At 32.2% G+C, this 16571-nt stretch overlaps 1 protein-coding gene across 1 annotated transcript; it reads right to left on the reverse strand.

The window, feature by feature from the left end:
- Positions 1-10137: 10137 nt before the first annotated feature.
- Positions 10138-10748, reverse strand: LOC141721557 (uncharacterized). The gene has a single exon (XM_074524508.1). The coding sequence runs from the start codon at positions 10596-10598 to the stop codon at positions 10365-10367; it is 234 nt and encodes a 77-aa protein (XP_074380609.1). The 5' UTR covers positions 10599-10748; the 3' UTR covers positions 10138-10364.
- Positions 10749-16571: the final 5823 nt, after the last annotated feature.

Raw genomic sequence — 16571 nt, forward strand, 5'->3', positions numbered from 1 at the left:
CAAACATCCTTTTGTCATTAATACATGTTCAGTCACAAAGCAAGTGAAACTGTTCAACTACGCCTGCTTCATTTTGGGCAAATAGGGCTTTCACGATTCAGGTAAACCTTCTGTCCTCACTCCTCAGCAAATCATTTTTCCTTACAAATGCTATTCTCAAATCTCAATTGCATGTCAATAATGTTGGTTTTAATCTTGAACGTGGTCATTGAATAATTGTTTTATTAGCATTTGTTTTGTCTGGAGTCAGTTGAGCAACATTACGACGTCTAGTTTGATTAAGTCTCTTGTTCTCAGAGAGTTTTTAGGAACATTATCAAATAATAGTAGAAGTGGAGTAAGATTAGGAGAGTAGTTGTTGAAAGAGATATGTCCTAAGTCCAATCATGTATGAGGATTTAGGAATAACTTTTATGTAATCTGTTTTGATTTCATTGATATTAATAAAAGACTTGTTTTGTTTTTATTGCGGGCTCTATCTATTTAAATGTTTAAATAAGATATACCACAGTTTAGAGTAAAGCTTTTTATGGATTGTGATGAGATCATAATAATGAGACCTAAAAGATGATAACTCTAAACTTAAATAGTTCCTGGTCGTAGGATTACTAACTGGTAATTAATAATCCGCAAAGATCGGTACATACTATGCTTGTTTCATTATGAAGGATGTCTGTTCTCATAGACATTTGTGTGGTGACACTATAGCTAGTATGTAAGTGCTTATTATAGAATAAGTTCACTGAACATGACTCACACAGCTGAACAACTGATGAAGTTCACTCGCGTGTCAGCAGTTGTTCACATAGTGATAGTTGTACAAGTATCCTTAGACTTGAGGTCATCATAGTTATCTTGTGTACACTGAACTATGCTTTGGTTTAGTTCTTAGTCTCAATGGACAATTATAAGGGCTACTGAGTTTAGGAATTTGTACACGAAGATAGTGTATGATCAATAAAGGACCTTCCAGTGAAGGAAGAGAATGTTCAATGCTGATCCACTTATGCTAGTTCAGGAATCTCTGGCCAGAGTGAATGAAATTAGAAAGGAGTTTCTAATTTACATTAAATAGAACTAAGCATAGTGAATGAGAAATCAAGTGATTAAATAAGATAGACTTGACACAAGTTCCATACCTTGTATTTAATCGTGACATTGTAGGGTAGAAGGAATTGATTGTACGGTAACTACTCACTGAATAGGTTATTGGTATTCTAAGCAGTGAATTCGTATTATCCGGATAGTCGCGATATGCTGAGAAATATCCCTCACGATGTAGAATAAATATGATTAATTAATTAATCATATTTAATGAATTAGAGAATTTATATAAATAATGATAAAATAGTTTTATTATTATTTATTTCTTCTACCGGCTTAATATTGAACCTACAGGGTCACACCATAAAAGAGAATGATTTAATGGTGGAGGAATTAATTAATAATGGCTGATAATTATTTATTTATGAAATAAATAATTAATTAGTAAATTTAATAATTGATTAAATGAGATTTAATTGATTATAAATTAATTAAGAAAAGGTTCTTAATATTATTAATTAAGAATTTAATTTTTGGAAATTAAATCAAGTGAGAGAATTATTTCTAAAGAGTTTAAAAAAATGATTAATAATTAAAAGGTATTTTAATTATTAGTGAGAATAATAAAGGATTAATAATAATATTTTATGGGAAAATTTTCAGCTGAAAATTTTGCCTATAAATATACTATTATAGACCCTATTTTTGCCTCAACCAAAAAGATTTACAAAACCCTAATTCTCTCAATCTCCTCCTCCTTCATTACATCGTTTTCTTGGTGGATACCGGTGGAGTGCTTCACACTTGAGGAGCAGCTGCTAAGGATCTCCGTTCATCGTTTTTGGATCACCATTAAAGACCTCCATCTTTCCATTAACGTAAAGCTTCTTAATGTAAACATACTGAACTACGAATTAAATATATTATTTTTCACATGGATCCTGCGGAGGGTTTCGGTTTTTTTTAAGATTTAAATTTACGTTTTCGCTGCGTTTATGTGCTAAAAACCCTTCAGTTGTATTTTCAGTTTCCTAGTTTGTAGCCACTATGTGTGTGGATTTTTATTTCCTTTAAAAAGCATTGTATCTGTTTTTATAAAGATCATGAGAAATAAAGAAGTTTTATTCTCAACGTACTGTCATGTGTATTGAGTTATATTGTAGTATCTGAATTATCAAACATCATTTGGTATCAGAGCTCCAAGGTTTCATATTTTAACAAGTGCACATGTTGAAGGCAATGGACGCGGGCCCGGGAAGACTAAAGGTGGATCAATGGGTTTGAGCTATCCGATGTTAACCAGAGTAAACTACATAGTTTGGGCAATGAAGATGAAGGTTCTCATGCAGGCACATGGAGTCTGGGACGTCATAGAAAAGGAGGATCCAAAAAACCTGTAGACGAAAGGATGGAAAAAGTGGCTCTAGCAATGATCTATCAGAGCATCCCTAAGGAAATGCTACTCTCTCTCTCTCTAAAAAGAAACAAACAAAAGATGCCTGGAATGCTATACGAGTAATGAGTCAAGGCGCTGAAAAGGCAAAGGCAGCGAAGGTACAGAACTTGAAAGCTGAGTTCGAAGGTCTAAACATGAAGGATACAGAACTTCTAGACGACTTCTGCATGAAGCTCAATGGACTCGTGACTAATATAAGGGCCCTTGGAGAGGATGTGAAAGAAACCTATGTGGTAAAGAAGCTGCTACGTGCAGTACCTCAAAGATTCTTACAAATAGCTTCTACAATGGAGCAGTTTGGAAATCTAGAAACAATGACGTTGGAAGAGGCGATCATGTCGCTCAAGGCGCATGAGGAAAGAGTAAAAAGGAAGTACTGAGAACACGAGCACGGGGAGCCAACTTCTCCTAACAGAGGAGGAATGGATTATGAAAGAAAAAAATGAAAATAAACTACTCTTTACTAGGGAGGAATGGCAGAAACGAACAAACAAAGGAAACACTGAAGGAAGTTTCAATATAAAGGCCGTGGTGGAAGAGACAAGAGTCGAATAAGATGCTACAATTGTCATGTATACGGCCACTATGCTGCTGAGTGCAGAAGACCTAAACGTGATAGAGATACAAGATAAGAAGCTCTCATAGCAAAGATTGAGGACGATGAACCAGCACTCTTGCTGGCAAAACATGGAAAAGAATAAGAGAAACTGATGCTGAATGAGGGAAACTTGACACCGACTTTGTTGACAGATGGAAAAGAAAGAAAATAAGGCTCGAACATATGGTATCTGGATAATGGGGCTAGCAATCATATGACAGGGGACAAAGAAAAATTTAGGGATTTAGATGGAAAAATAACTGGATCAATAAGATTTGGTGACGGTTCAACTGTGAAGATTGAGGGAAAATGGTCAATAATTTTCAAGTGCAAGAACGGAGAGGAATGCATGCTTCGTGAGGTATTCTATATCCCTTCTCTTTGTAGCAATATCATTAGTTTGGGTCAACTCTCAGAAGAAGGAAATAAAGTTGTTTTAAAGGGAACTTACTTGTGGGTATTTGAAGAACAAGGAAAATTACTTATGAAGGTTCGAAGGTCACATAATATGTTGTACAAGTTGGTTGCTGACACTGTAAATCCTAAGTGTTTTCTATCAAAATCAGACGAGGTTTCCAACCTTTGGCACACATGTCTGGGACATGTGAATTATTTGTCTATGGCACTAATTTGTAAACACAAGATGGTGTATGGTCTACCTAATGTCTCTCAACCAAAGGAAGTGTGTAAGGGGTGTCTTGTCTCAAAACAGACTAGGAAATCCTTTCCTCAAAAGGCAAACTATACAGCAGAGAAGGTTCTACAATTAGTACATGGAGACTTGTGTGGGCTTATCGAACCAACCACACCGGGGGGAATAAATATTTTTTTCTCTTGGTGGATGATTTTAGTCGAGTTATGTGGGTTTATATGCTCAAAAGTAAGGATGAAGCCTTTAGTACATTCAAGCAATTTCGGGCTAAGATTGAAGATGGTGCAGAAAAGAAGATAAGAGTTTTCAGAACCGATCATGGAGGAGAATTCAACTCAAACGAGTTCAAGGCCTATTGTGAAGATGCTGGAATTGAGAGACATTTTACGGCTCCGTATACACCCCAACAAAACGGGGTGGTAGAGCGAAGAAACATGACAGTAGTGGAGAAGGTGCGGAGTTACTTAAAGGAAAAGGAGTTGCCGGCAATGCTATGGGGGAGGCTGTTCGGCACTCGGTGTATGTGTTAAATAGGCTTCCAACTCGAGCTCTATCAGTTCAAACTCCTTACGAAGTGTGGACAGATAACAAACCAAGTCTTGGTCACTTGCGTGTGTTTGGATGTTTGACTCATATGAAAGTTCCTGATGCTGGCACAAAGAAATTAGACGACAGAAACATTCAAGTAATCAACCTGGGGAGTGAGCCTGGCACCAAAGCCTACAGATTATTTGATCCCGTGAGTAAACGGATTTATGTCAGTAGGGATATCGTGTTTGAAGAAGCAAAAGGCTGGTCATGGCTATAACAAAAGGAATATGATGCACGTGAAGTGAACTCATTCTCGGTGCCTGAAAACTTCGAAGATAACAGTGAGAATGGTGACTCTACGGGGCAATCAGACTTTGGAGAATCCGGGGGAGCTGATCAACTTACACCACCTAATTCACCTGCGAGGAGCTCGAGTGAAACAGGATCTGGTACTTCATCTCAGTCACCTTCAACGATGGTGAGTGCAGACAGATACGATGATAGTGGAGAGCCATGTCACTTCAGATCAATCAGAGACATATACAATGAAACTGAAGCAATAGAATTGGATGAAGAACTGTTGTTCGTAGGAATTGATGAGCCACAGAATTTTAAACAAGCTGCTAAGGAGAAAAGCTGAAGGGTAGCAATGGACAATGAAATTGAGTCCATTGAAAAGAACGGTACATGAAAGTTAACAAAGATGCCAGATGGACACAAAAAATTGATTTAAAGTGGATCTTCAAACTGAAAAAGGATGTAGAAGGCAAGGTGATAAAGCACAAGGCTCGATTAGTTGCAAAGGGTTATATACAAGAGCATGGCATAGACTATCATGAAGTATTTGCACCAGTCACTAGATTGGAAACTGTACATCTGTTATTGGCCTTGGTAGCTAAAAACGCATGGAAGGTTCATTATCTTGACGTAAAAACTGCATTTCTCAATGGCGATATCAGTGAAAAAGTGTACGTTTCTCAGCCGAAGGGGTATGTCAAGAAAGGACAAGAGCAGATGGTTTATAAGCTTTACAAGGCATTGTATAGCCTGAAGCAGGCGCCACACGCATGGTACGCCAAGTTAAACAGCTGTTTAGAGAAACTTGGTTTTAAAAGATGTCCCTCGGAGCATGGTGTGTATACTAGACGTGACAAAGAAGATATCTTGATAATATGCGTCTACGTTGACGACATTCTGATAACAGGTACAAACATGTCGAGTATTGAGGTATTCAAGAAACAGATGAATGATGTGTTTGAAATGAGTGATCTTGGACAGTTAACATACTACTTGGGTATAGAGGTAAAGTAAGGAGATGGTCACATTGTACTCAAACAATTTGGGTATGCGAAGAAGCTGCTTGCACAAGCTGGTATGACAGAGTGCAACCCTACACAATTTCTAATGGATCCAAGGGAGTAGCTTACCAAAGACGAAGGTGGGAAAAGCGTGGATAACACAGATTATAGGAGTCTGGTAGGTGGACTGAGGTACCTAGTACATACGAGACCAGACATTGCATTTGCAGTGGGCATGGTAAGTAGGTTCATGGAACATCCAACAATATTGCATCTAAATGTTGTAAAAAGAATTCTTAGGTATGTGAGAGGGACACTGGATTTGGGTTTGGTGTATTCAAAGAGAAGTGGAAATAAAGTCTTAACCGGGTTCTCAGATAGTGATTTGGCTGGTCACATTGAAGATAGAAGAAGTACAGGTGGAATGACATTTTATTTGAACGGGAGCTTGGTGACATGGTTTTCTCAGAAACAAAGATGTGTGGCACTATCCTCGTGTGAAGCAGAATTTATGGCTGCAACTGCAGCAGCATGTCAAAGCATCTGGTTACGTAATGTTCTGCAACAAGTAACAAGCGAACACATTGGTCTAGTGATTATTTACATAGACAACAAGTCCGCCATTGATCTTGCTAAGAATCCAGTTTTTCATGGGCGTAGTAAACACATTGATGTTCGTTATCATTTCATCCGTGAATGCATTGAACGTGGGGAAATTATTGTAAAAGATGTACCAAGTGAAATTCAGCGTGCAGATATTCTAACGAAGGCTCTGTCAGCTGTCAAATTCGAGCAGTTGAGGAGGCTTCTGGGGGTTAAAAAGGTTGCTGCTGTGGTTCAAGATTAAGGGGGAGAGTGTTGGTTTTAATCTTGAATGTGGTCATTGAATAATTGTTTTATTAGCATTTGTTTTGTCTGGAGTCAGCTGAGCAACATTACAACGTCTAGTTTGATTAAGTCTCTTGTTCTCTCAGAGAGTTTTTAGGAACATTATCAAATAATAGTCGAAGTGGAGTAAGATTAGGAGAGTAGTTGCATTTTCAGTTCCTAGTTTGTAGCCACTATGTGTGTGGATTTTTATTTCCTTTAAAAAGCATTGTATCTGTTTTTATCAAGATCATGAGAAATAGAGAAGTTTTATTCTCAACGTACTGGCCTGTGTATTGAGTTATATTGTAGTATCTGAATTATCAAACATCAAATAATCTATGTTTTTGTATGTGTACCTTCTTTGTATGTTTTAGATACTCTCAATTTTTTTGTATGTTTTCCTTACGGTGACTAACCCCTTTGTTACTTGTGAGAATTTCTAATTAAAAATGCCGTGAAAGATGCTGCAGTGTCATATATTTTAAAATATGAAACAGCTTAAAACTCTGCTCTACTGCTGTTTGAACTCTGTTCATTTGGCCACCTGGTCCTGGACTGCTTCCCTATTCTTCTGTTCTAACTGATTTGTTTTGATATATATATATATATATATATATATATATTTACTTGTAGGACTCTTGGTGGACATGCAGGCATTGCCTCTCTAGTTCTCCTCTGGCGGACTATACTCTTGTATGAACCTTGGCATCTTGTTTTAGCTTCCCACTTTTATAAATACTTGCTTTAATCTTTTTAGAATTTGTTGTTTCAATGGAAGATGTATGTTTTTTGAATTTGGATGTTGTAAACTTGGATTGTGGAACTACTCTTTTTTTAGTTTTGTTTTTCTATTTTGCGTATTTTTATTTTTATTTTTATCGGTTTTATAATCGAAATCGAACCGACATAAACCGAAATCGGGGTTTTTAGCACCGAAATTGATCTGATGTTACGGTTACGGTTTTTGATTTTAAAAACCAAAGACATACGGTTCCGGTTTCAATTTTATGTATAAACCAAAACGATCCGAAATTTGCTCACCCCTAATTTGAACAATCCAACCTGTCGTCTTGCCATTATCTCAAGAAGGTCAAGTTGGTAGGCAAGATATAGATCGAGATAAAAAATCCCGCAGATTTAAGCTTTTTTCCAGATTCGACCATGTATTAACAAACAAAATCGGACTCCCTCCGCCCCTCAGGTTTCTTTTTAGTAGGGGACGAGGGACCGACACGCGTTTTAATGCTCCCGTAAAGTATGGTTCCATAAATAATTTTAAATATTTTTTTCTTTTGAATAAAATATAATGTTTAAATTTTTATACACAGAAAGAAAATTTTAAATATAAATTATAGAATTATACTTTATAATAACCTTAAAATACATGTCAAGTATGAGTAAAAAATATGTAAATAATTGAATGGGACAGAGATAATATCCTAGGCCCATTTTGGAAGTTTGTCCGAGGAATTTAGTTCTTACCTGGGAGACATAATGGCTTGAGGGGCAGATTCGTTTCCATGTCTACAATGTTTAAATATAAGCAACAGGCTCCATTTAAAGAATATTAAGTTTATGCTCCATTATTTTAAATACCAAGAAGATACTTTTAAAAATATATAGATCAATTATATAATAGATGATCCACAACTCTATATGAACAAGTTATAAATAGTGAGCTTGTACAAAGAAGATTCTTGTGTTTGAAACATTAAATTAAATATGTAACAATTTGTTAGGATCCATATGATTTATATTTTTAAATAAAATACAAAATATTTTGCTAGCAGCCATATTGTTGTAGTCTTATTATTGCTCTCTTTTTCTCTTCGTATCCAAATTCCAACCTAATAGAAAAAAGAAGCCTTTTCACTATTTAAGTTCATGCTTGCATTTTCCAGTGTTGAAAAAAAATACAGTAAAAGTGGGTTAACTTACAATTGTCAAGCCTACAAACAAGAGAGAATACGGCAAACATTCCAACCTTAGGAGTCTAAATCACAAATACAATCTATTTAAGTTTTTCGTCCTCAGAAGTCAGAAACCTTATTTATCTCTGCTGGAAAAAAAACAAACTCATTAAGATAAGAAGGTACGGAGCAGATGACTACAATAGCTCTTTTACTAGCTACCTTCATACCTTAAAAGAGCCCAAAACCTTATAAGTTGGTTAACCTGGCTGGAAGAGTCCAGGTCCTGATGACTTATATACCCCTTTTACGTTTAGCTTTCACCCCAAATTGGTAAGGATTTTACCTCAGCTATCAATACAGGCCATATTCCCAGAGAAACAAGTTTGGGCATTGGTTCCCCTATTTCCTTGACAGGTCTATACCGGAGGATATTCACCCTATGGCATGCTGCAACATAATTTATGAACACAATTCTACAATTACAACTAGAAGGCTCATTGCAACTATTATTTTACCATCTCTCTGAGTCTGAACTAAGTTGCCTTTAAACTTGGGCGCAGCATTAGTGACAGTATCTTAACATATATCTCGAGAACTATTTCATGGTTATCATCAACAAAAGCTTGATATTCTCTCAGGATTTCCTGCTTGCAACTCGAGCTTTTTGCGTTTCCTCAGTTCCTGAATTGGATTAAAGGCTACATTATCTCACTTCTATATATATACTCTGCCTTCTCTTAAGTTTAAGGGTTCAGGGTTCACTAACTGGTTATCTTTTTGAAAGTGTGTAAATGAGCTGAGAACTCATTTCGACTCAGTAAAAATTTGGCTCAGGTCGAACTCGTTTATAAATGAGCCAAGCTAAAAAAGGGTTTTGAGAGGCTCGATTTATATGAGCCAAGCTTGAACATGACATGATGTAACTTGGAAGCTCAAGTGTGACTATAATGTTCATGAAGAAACAAGTTTCAGCAAGCTACATTACCATATTCATGAACAGACACACTGGCTGGATTATAATGTTCATGAACCGACCCGTGAAAGAAAAAGATTGTAAACTTACTAGATCATAATGTTCATGGACAGGCTCGCTCAATTAATAGGCTCATTTGTTTAGATATACATTAATCTATAAACTTATTAATGGTCATTGGTTAATCAATACTAACTTTTATCAATATATTTAATTCATGTTCAATTACAATTAGAATCACATAGAAGTATTACATGTAATATGTCCATAATAATATACTCACAGAACACTGAAAATAACCTAGTTAACAGGCCTGCTATTTTTTGGTCAATTATAATATCGAAGCATAAATTTGCTTTAAAAGCGACGCGATCTCATCACCTAAATTTTCTCAGCTCTCAGGGCTCTCCCCTAAATTTCTAGAGACTAATACAAACAATCTTTAGCAAACCTGTATTAAAAACAGATATATTTTAGTAAAAAAAAACAGATATATTTTATATTTCTACTTTTAACCATCTCACACACTCAATATCATCTCTTAACAAACACCTTGTCAAATAATAGTCTTGGGATATCGTATCTATCGTACAAAACATCAGAATTCACTCAATTCTAATACCAGCAGCTCAGTACTACCCAAAGATTTACTATCATAATCCTAATAAGTAATAACAAGCAACCTTTCCACAGTTTTCCTATAATTAAAAGCTATCAGAATCAAAACACAACAAGAAACACACAGAAAGGCACGAAATAACCCCGAATTACAAACTAATTACTAACATTAAAAACCCCGAAAAACGCATAAAACCGACACGCAATTATATAAAAATCCTTTTCTTGATAACAATTCAACAAAAAACCAATCACATAACATTACACAACCAAAACCCACTTACACCTCATCAAAATCGTCCATTTTTCGACAACCCCACATCAATAAACACCATTTCCAACAATCCAAACATAAAAAAACAAATTATTTCATAACAAGATCAAGAAAACAAATTGACCCAAATCAAGATCTTACACGGGGAGATTATCAACACCATTAACCGACGAAATTCTCGGAGACTGGAGAGTAGTGAGCATCAAAGGACGATCTTTAGCCTCTTCATCTTCATCATCATCATCAGTAGTGTTGAGATTGACGCAAGAACAACGCTCCAGTGACGCGAAAAAAGCGGAGGCGACGCTTGACCCGACCCAATTGGCGATGTCGTTGAGCTTCTCGTAGGGGATGATGCTTGAATTCTCCATTGTGTTGATTGAATTGAGATTGAATTTTGATTTGAAGAAACCCTAGGAGAGAGTAAGAGTGAAAATTTGGGGATTTTGTTTGTTTGGTGTTTTAATGAGGAGGTTATGTTAACTTTGTGTAATCCGGAGTTTTGTGTGCTTTGTGTAATCCGGAGCTTTGTGTGCATATTCGGGTTGTTTGACTTCAAATAAATTGGAAAAATGAAATTTATTCCGTTTATGTTTATCTATGAAAGGTAAAATTTGAAATTTTACAATTTAAAATTTATATAATTTTTTAATATAAGATTAGAACGAAGTAATTTAATGGATCGTTTAATTATGTACTGGGTCGTTTGGTTTAAGACATGGTATCGGGTTGAAATCAGAATTCGGATTATAGGGATATAAGGATCTATATTATATCTGATATCATGTGTTTGGTTGAGTGTTGTAATAAATATTTTTATTTAATATATGTTAAATCAATAAATTTTAATTTAATTAAATGTATTAATTTTATTATTATTTTAATATATTTTAGGTTAATAGATTTCTTTACTACCAAACATTTATATTTAATTGCTTAAATGAAAATTAAAATAGTGAAATAAAAGTTGATACTCATACTACTCCCTCATACCCACCTCACTAATTGGGTGTGAAAAACTTATACCTTCGGGGTTCGAAGAATGAGTATGGAATTCTATTCTTCTTAACCAAGCGCCAAGTATGTGGTTTGAATGACTGAAATCCATACCTGATTTCAGAATGTAACGAACCAAACAACCCGTAGTGGTATGCGTTTAAAATCATGAATTAGGTTAATGTTTCATTCTAAACTAGCATAATAACCCGTGCGAGACACGGGTCATTTTCTAGATTTTTTTTTACATTATACAATTATATTAGTAAAAAATTTTAATCGTTTTCTTATTGATAAATATTGTATAACGTCTAAAACATATCAAATACAAGTTGAGTATCTATCGATGTGTATGATTTCATGTAAAACAATAATAACGTTCATAACATTTTAAATATATCTCATTAACTATAATACTTATTTTCTTATTTGTGTCGTGTAATTTGTATTTATTAAATAAATATAAGCAGGGTAGTCACTATACTGTACGTGTAAAAGAAAAAAAATTGTAGTTAATTCATCAAATATTGTCAATATGTTTATAAAAAGAAACTAAAAATTAACATATATATATATATATATATATATATATATATTACAGAGTCGAGTAAATTTTTGAGTTTTGGTCAAATAAACCGGAGTAATGAAATATTTTATTACTAAAGTCATTACTAATTTACAATTATCTTCCTTAATTTAAAAGGATCAGTAATGCATAATTAAAGTGGTCAAGAACTACAATCGTAATATTTAACAAAGTAGAATTTACAGTTCAATTAATATAAGTTTATTTTTTAAGAAAAATATTATTTCTTTAATTCAACGTTTATGTTAATTTAATATCATTGCTAATTGCTAATGTCTTAATTTACTAACTAAATTGATCTCGACCATGTATTTAGCTTTTAAATATCTCCATTATACAAAGTTAATTTTATAAGATGTCAGATTATTGTCAATTCATAAATTAAAATTGACATACACATTGATAAAAAACTTAAATTTAATTGATCATTCTTATTTTCAGAACATAAAATACTTATGTTATTTTCTTATAGTATATATATCAATAACTCTGAAATACAACATCAAAATTGAATTTTTTAATATTGGTTAAGATAAAGTCATATGTGTGTTTATGTATGTAAATTATTATTTATTATATTTCTAAGTAAATTATGTTGATCTCGTTTATTTATATTCAAGATATCTTGGTCATTTATATATCTAATTGTTATTGAGTAAACTAGGGACCTTTCCCCGCGCGCTACGCGTGCTAGCAAAAAAAATATTAATTTTATTATTTTTTATGATTAGCACCGAATAAATTATTGTACCATTTCTTTTTATTATTTGAATATTTTATTTTTCGCTGAAAATCATGGTGTTGAGTTTTGGTAAAAGTATCTCAAATAATATTGTCACGAATAGTTGCGATCTGATGTTAGTTTTATTTTTTGTTGCTAATATATAAGAGAAAATGAAAGTTTCAAATTAGACAATAGCATAAATTACTTAATGTGGTTTAATTTTATGAAAAAAATATATAGATACCAAATTGTGGCCAAATTAAAATACAATTGACACATCTCCTATTCTTTTATTATGCAATAAAAAGTTCCAGTTATTATTTGTACTACAACTACAGAGTAACTATCACTTGAATAAAAAACGGAGGTATTATTGTTATTCACCGGGTCCATTTTGTTACTTACTCCTCTATATGCACCCTTACATCATTGATTTTTTTCCACATATAGTATTGCATATGATACTTTTGTGTATATCTTTAGGGTGTTGAACATTAGTGATTAGTGATTAAGTAATTGTTCAAATCTGATTTTATTCATCCATGCATCTTCTTCATATCATAAAATTAAATGGCTATTAAGTAAACATATAATGATTTAACATTTATAGATGAAATGAAATATATTTAAAACTTGGGATTGAGTTTGAGTTGATAGAATATTTTGTACCAAATGTTACAATCATGCATTTGAGCAATCCATGGAATAGTTAAACACAGAACAAACATGTTGCATATAATGTCTATATTGTGATATAGGTATTTGATAAATACAGTGTGGAAGAAAAAATTTAAGTGTTGCATCTCATGGAGGTACATATTTGTTGTTTTGTTAATTTACATGCAAAGTGTTTACCAATTAAACTGCAACAAAAGAGTACGATCTGACAACATTTTACGATCTTGTAACAGAGGATTTGGAGAAGAACAAAACAGAAAATGGGCAAGATTAAGATGTAAACGACATATTTTACATTTAAGATACTAAAGTAACACCTTCATCTGTCTCAAACATCCTTACAGTACTAAAATCTTCTTTTTTGTTGTTGTGTGTAGATGGAAATTGAATGCTTAGATGTTACACGATTCATCACTATTCTCGATCCTTATTAAGATGATAATAATATTATGGTACGCCTATATGTACATCTAAGAAATCCCTATATGTTAAACAAATGTGTAAGAAATCCCATAATTTAATGCCTGAGAAATATAATCTCGTACTATGTCAAATAAACTTTTTTAAGTATTGTTGAAATAAAATAATTAAGTTATGTATAAACAAAATAAGCTGTTTTTTATTTTCCTTATGTATAGATATATGAAATTTCTATGAAGACCACTATTTAATCGGAGACCTCGGACACCACTTATGTTTAACAATCGAAACACTATAAAATATATTATTTTGTGAAGTATGTTCTATGAATATCCACAATTCATCAAATATATATATATATATATATATATATCTTAATATATATATTTAAAATACTAAAATATGTATATTTAACAAAAAATATGAATTAAAAAATAATGCAAAATTTTGTAGTTCACAATTTCGGTCATTACATTTTATAAAAATCAGATCATGTCAATTTTTTGCTTAATTTTTTTCTCAATAATTTTGAAATTTGACTAAAATTAAAATCAGATATTTATTGATATTTATTAACAGTTTCTCTGCGTCGTCGGTCGACGCCTTATATTTTATAACTAAAATGGAATCAAAGGGGAATTACATAATTTAGAAATTGGAATAAAATCAAATATGTTATTAGTTGAGTGTTTCTCGGCTTCGTTTTAAAAGACGCCTCGTATTTTACAACTAAAAATTATAGTAGAGGATATACAATAATTTTAAAATTAGAATAACATCAAAATAATAAATTTATTGATAGTTTCTCGGCATCGTCGAATGCGACGCCTCGTATTCATCAACTAAAAAGGTATAAAATAGGACGTACAATAATTTTGAAATTGGAATGAAATCAAAATAATATATTAATTGATTGTTAGTCGACTTCCTTTTCGATGATACTTCATATTCTATCACTAAAAAGTATAACAGAGGATATATAATAATTTTGAAATTATAATAAACTCAAGATTAAATAATTAATGTTAGTTTCTCAGACGAAGACAATGCTTCGTGTTCAACAACTAAAAAAGTATACAATAGGATTTACAATAATTTTAAATTGGAATAAAATCAAAATAAGATATTAATTAATTATTTCTCATTCTCGTATTCAACGATGCTTCGTAATCAATAACTTAAAGGTATAATAGAGGATATACAATAATTTTAAAATTAAAATAATATTAAGATAAAATATTTATTGATAGTTTCTCGGCATCATCGAAAATGACGCCTCGTATTCTACAACTAAAAAGATATAAAGAGGATATATAATAAATTTGATATTGGAATAAAATTAAAATTAAATATTCATTGAATATTTCTCGGTTTTGTTTTCGACGATGGTCGCGTATTCTATAACTAAAAAGTATAATCTAGTATATATAATAATTTTGAAATCGGAATAAAATCAAAATAAGATATTTATTGACAATTTCTCGGCATCGTCTTCGACGACGCCTCGTATTCTGCAACTAGAGAGATATAAAAGAAGATATAAAATAATTTTCAAATTGGAGAAAGACTAAAATAAAATATTAATTTACGATTTCTCAACTTTCTTTTCAACGCCGCCTCAATTTCTATCACTAAATATTTTAAGTGTAGTGCTAGGTACCCAAAATTGGTTTCAAAAATGGGTTCCAAAATGATGTGTCATTGGCGATGTGGCAATTTAGGCTATTTTATTTAGATCACATTAATTTGTTGCTTAAATTTATTTCTCAATAATTTAAAATTTTAATCAAATTAAAATAACATTTTTAGTGATGGTTTCTATTTTGTAATAAAAAATGTTTATTAGAGACGTGTCAATTTAAATTTCTCTCTGCATCCCCTTCTCTTTCTCAAATATAGTCGCCGCCTGGGTTTTCGCCGATATTCTCCGGTGGAAAGCCCCAATCTCTTTATTTTCTTTCAGTTTTCTTAGTCTTGTTATTAATCATGAGAGTATCTGGATTTTCTAGCTTTTCCAATCAAGCATGTGCTTCTTCGTTTTCGAGGGGTTCGGGTTTTCTTGTTTTTGTGATTTTGTTTTGTAGATCTAAGCCTTACTTTTATTTTGTAAGTTCAATTTGGTTGTAGTCTCTACTTACTAAGAGTTTTGGTTTTCTATCCTTTATTAGTGAGGGCAAGAATATTAATTTAATGATAAAAGTTTTTAGGGTATTGCAGTTGTCGTCCATAACTCAAACAGTTTCAACTTTGTGCTGCATTTTCAACAAATAACGTGATTGTATCTCCAAAATAGATGGATTAATCAGCTATTGTTTCTTTTTATAATTGTTCAAAGCGAAATTTATTATTACCAAATGTAATATAATAATTTTTTATTGGTGATTTCTTCTTATATAAATATTAATATATATATATATATTGTAACATTTAAAAATATACAATCAACACTCTTGATTACGAAAGATTTAAGCTAAAAAATTAAATATTAGTTACCTCTTCTTATAAGATTTTTAATTTTACATGTATAAAATGAATATTAGTGGACGAAAAAATAAATGAATATTTATTTGCTTATAAGAAAAAATAATATTTTATACAGTTTATCATAATTCACCATTTACAATGATAATGAAGCATAATTAATACTTCAAAGAAAGTCTTTTCAAAAGCTATTTTTCTATTTTTATTAAACAATGTTTATTTCCATATAGCATAACTTTTAAGTTCTAAGAAATAAGTGATATAATTACAGTTTTTTATTTTTATAAGATATATGCGCTTAATTCAAAAAAACAATTATTTTACTTTAATTTTTTAAAGATATTTGCAACCAATAAATCTTAAATACTAAAATAAAAAATATTAACGTGTTCAACAATATTTTTTCTATCATGATATTTCTATCTTTATTTTTGCATTGAGCGTTTTATTTTGATCATT

This window comes from Apium graveolens, chromosome 4 (assembly GCF_009905375.1).
Source record: "Apium graveolens cultivar Ventura chromosome 4, ASM990537v1, whole genome shotgun sequence".
NCBI lineage: Eukaryota > Viridiplantae > Streptophyta > Magnoliopsida > Apiales > Apiaceae > Apium > Apium graveolens.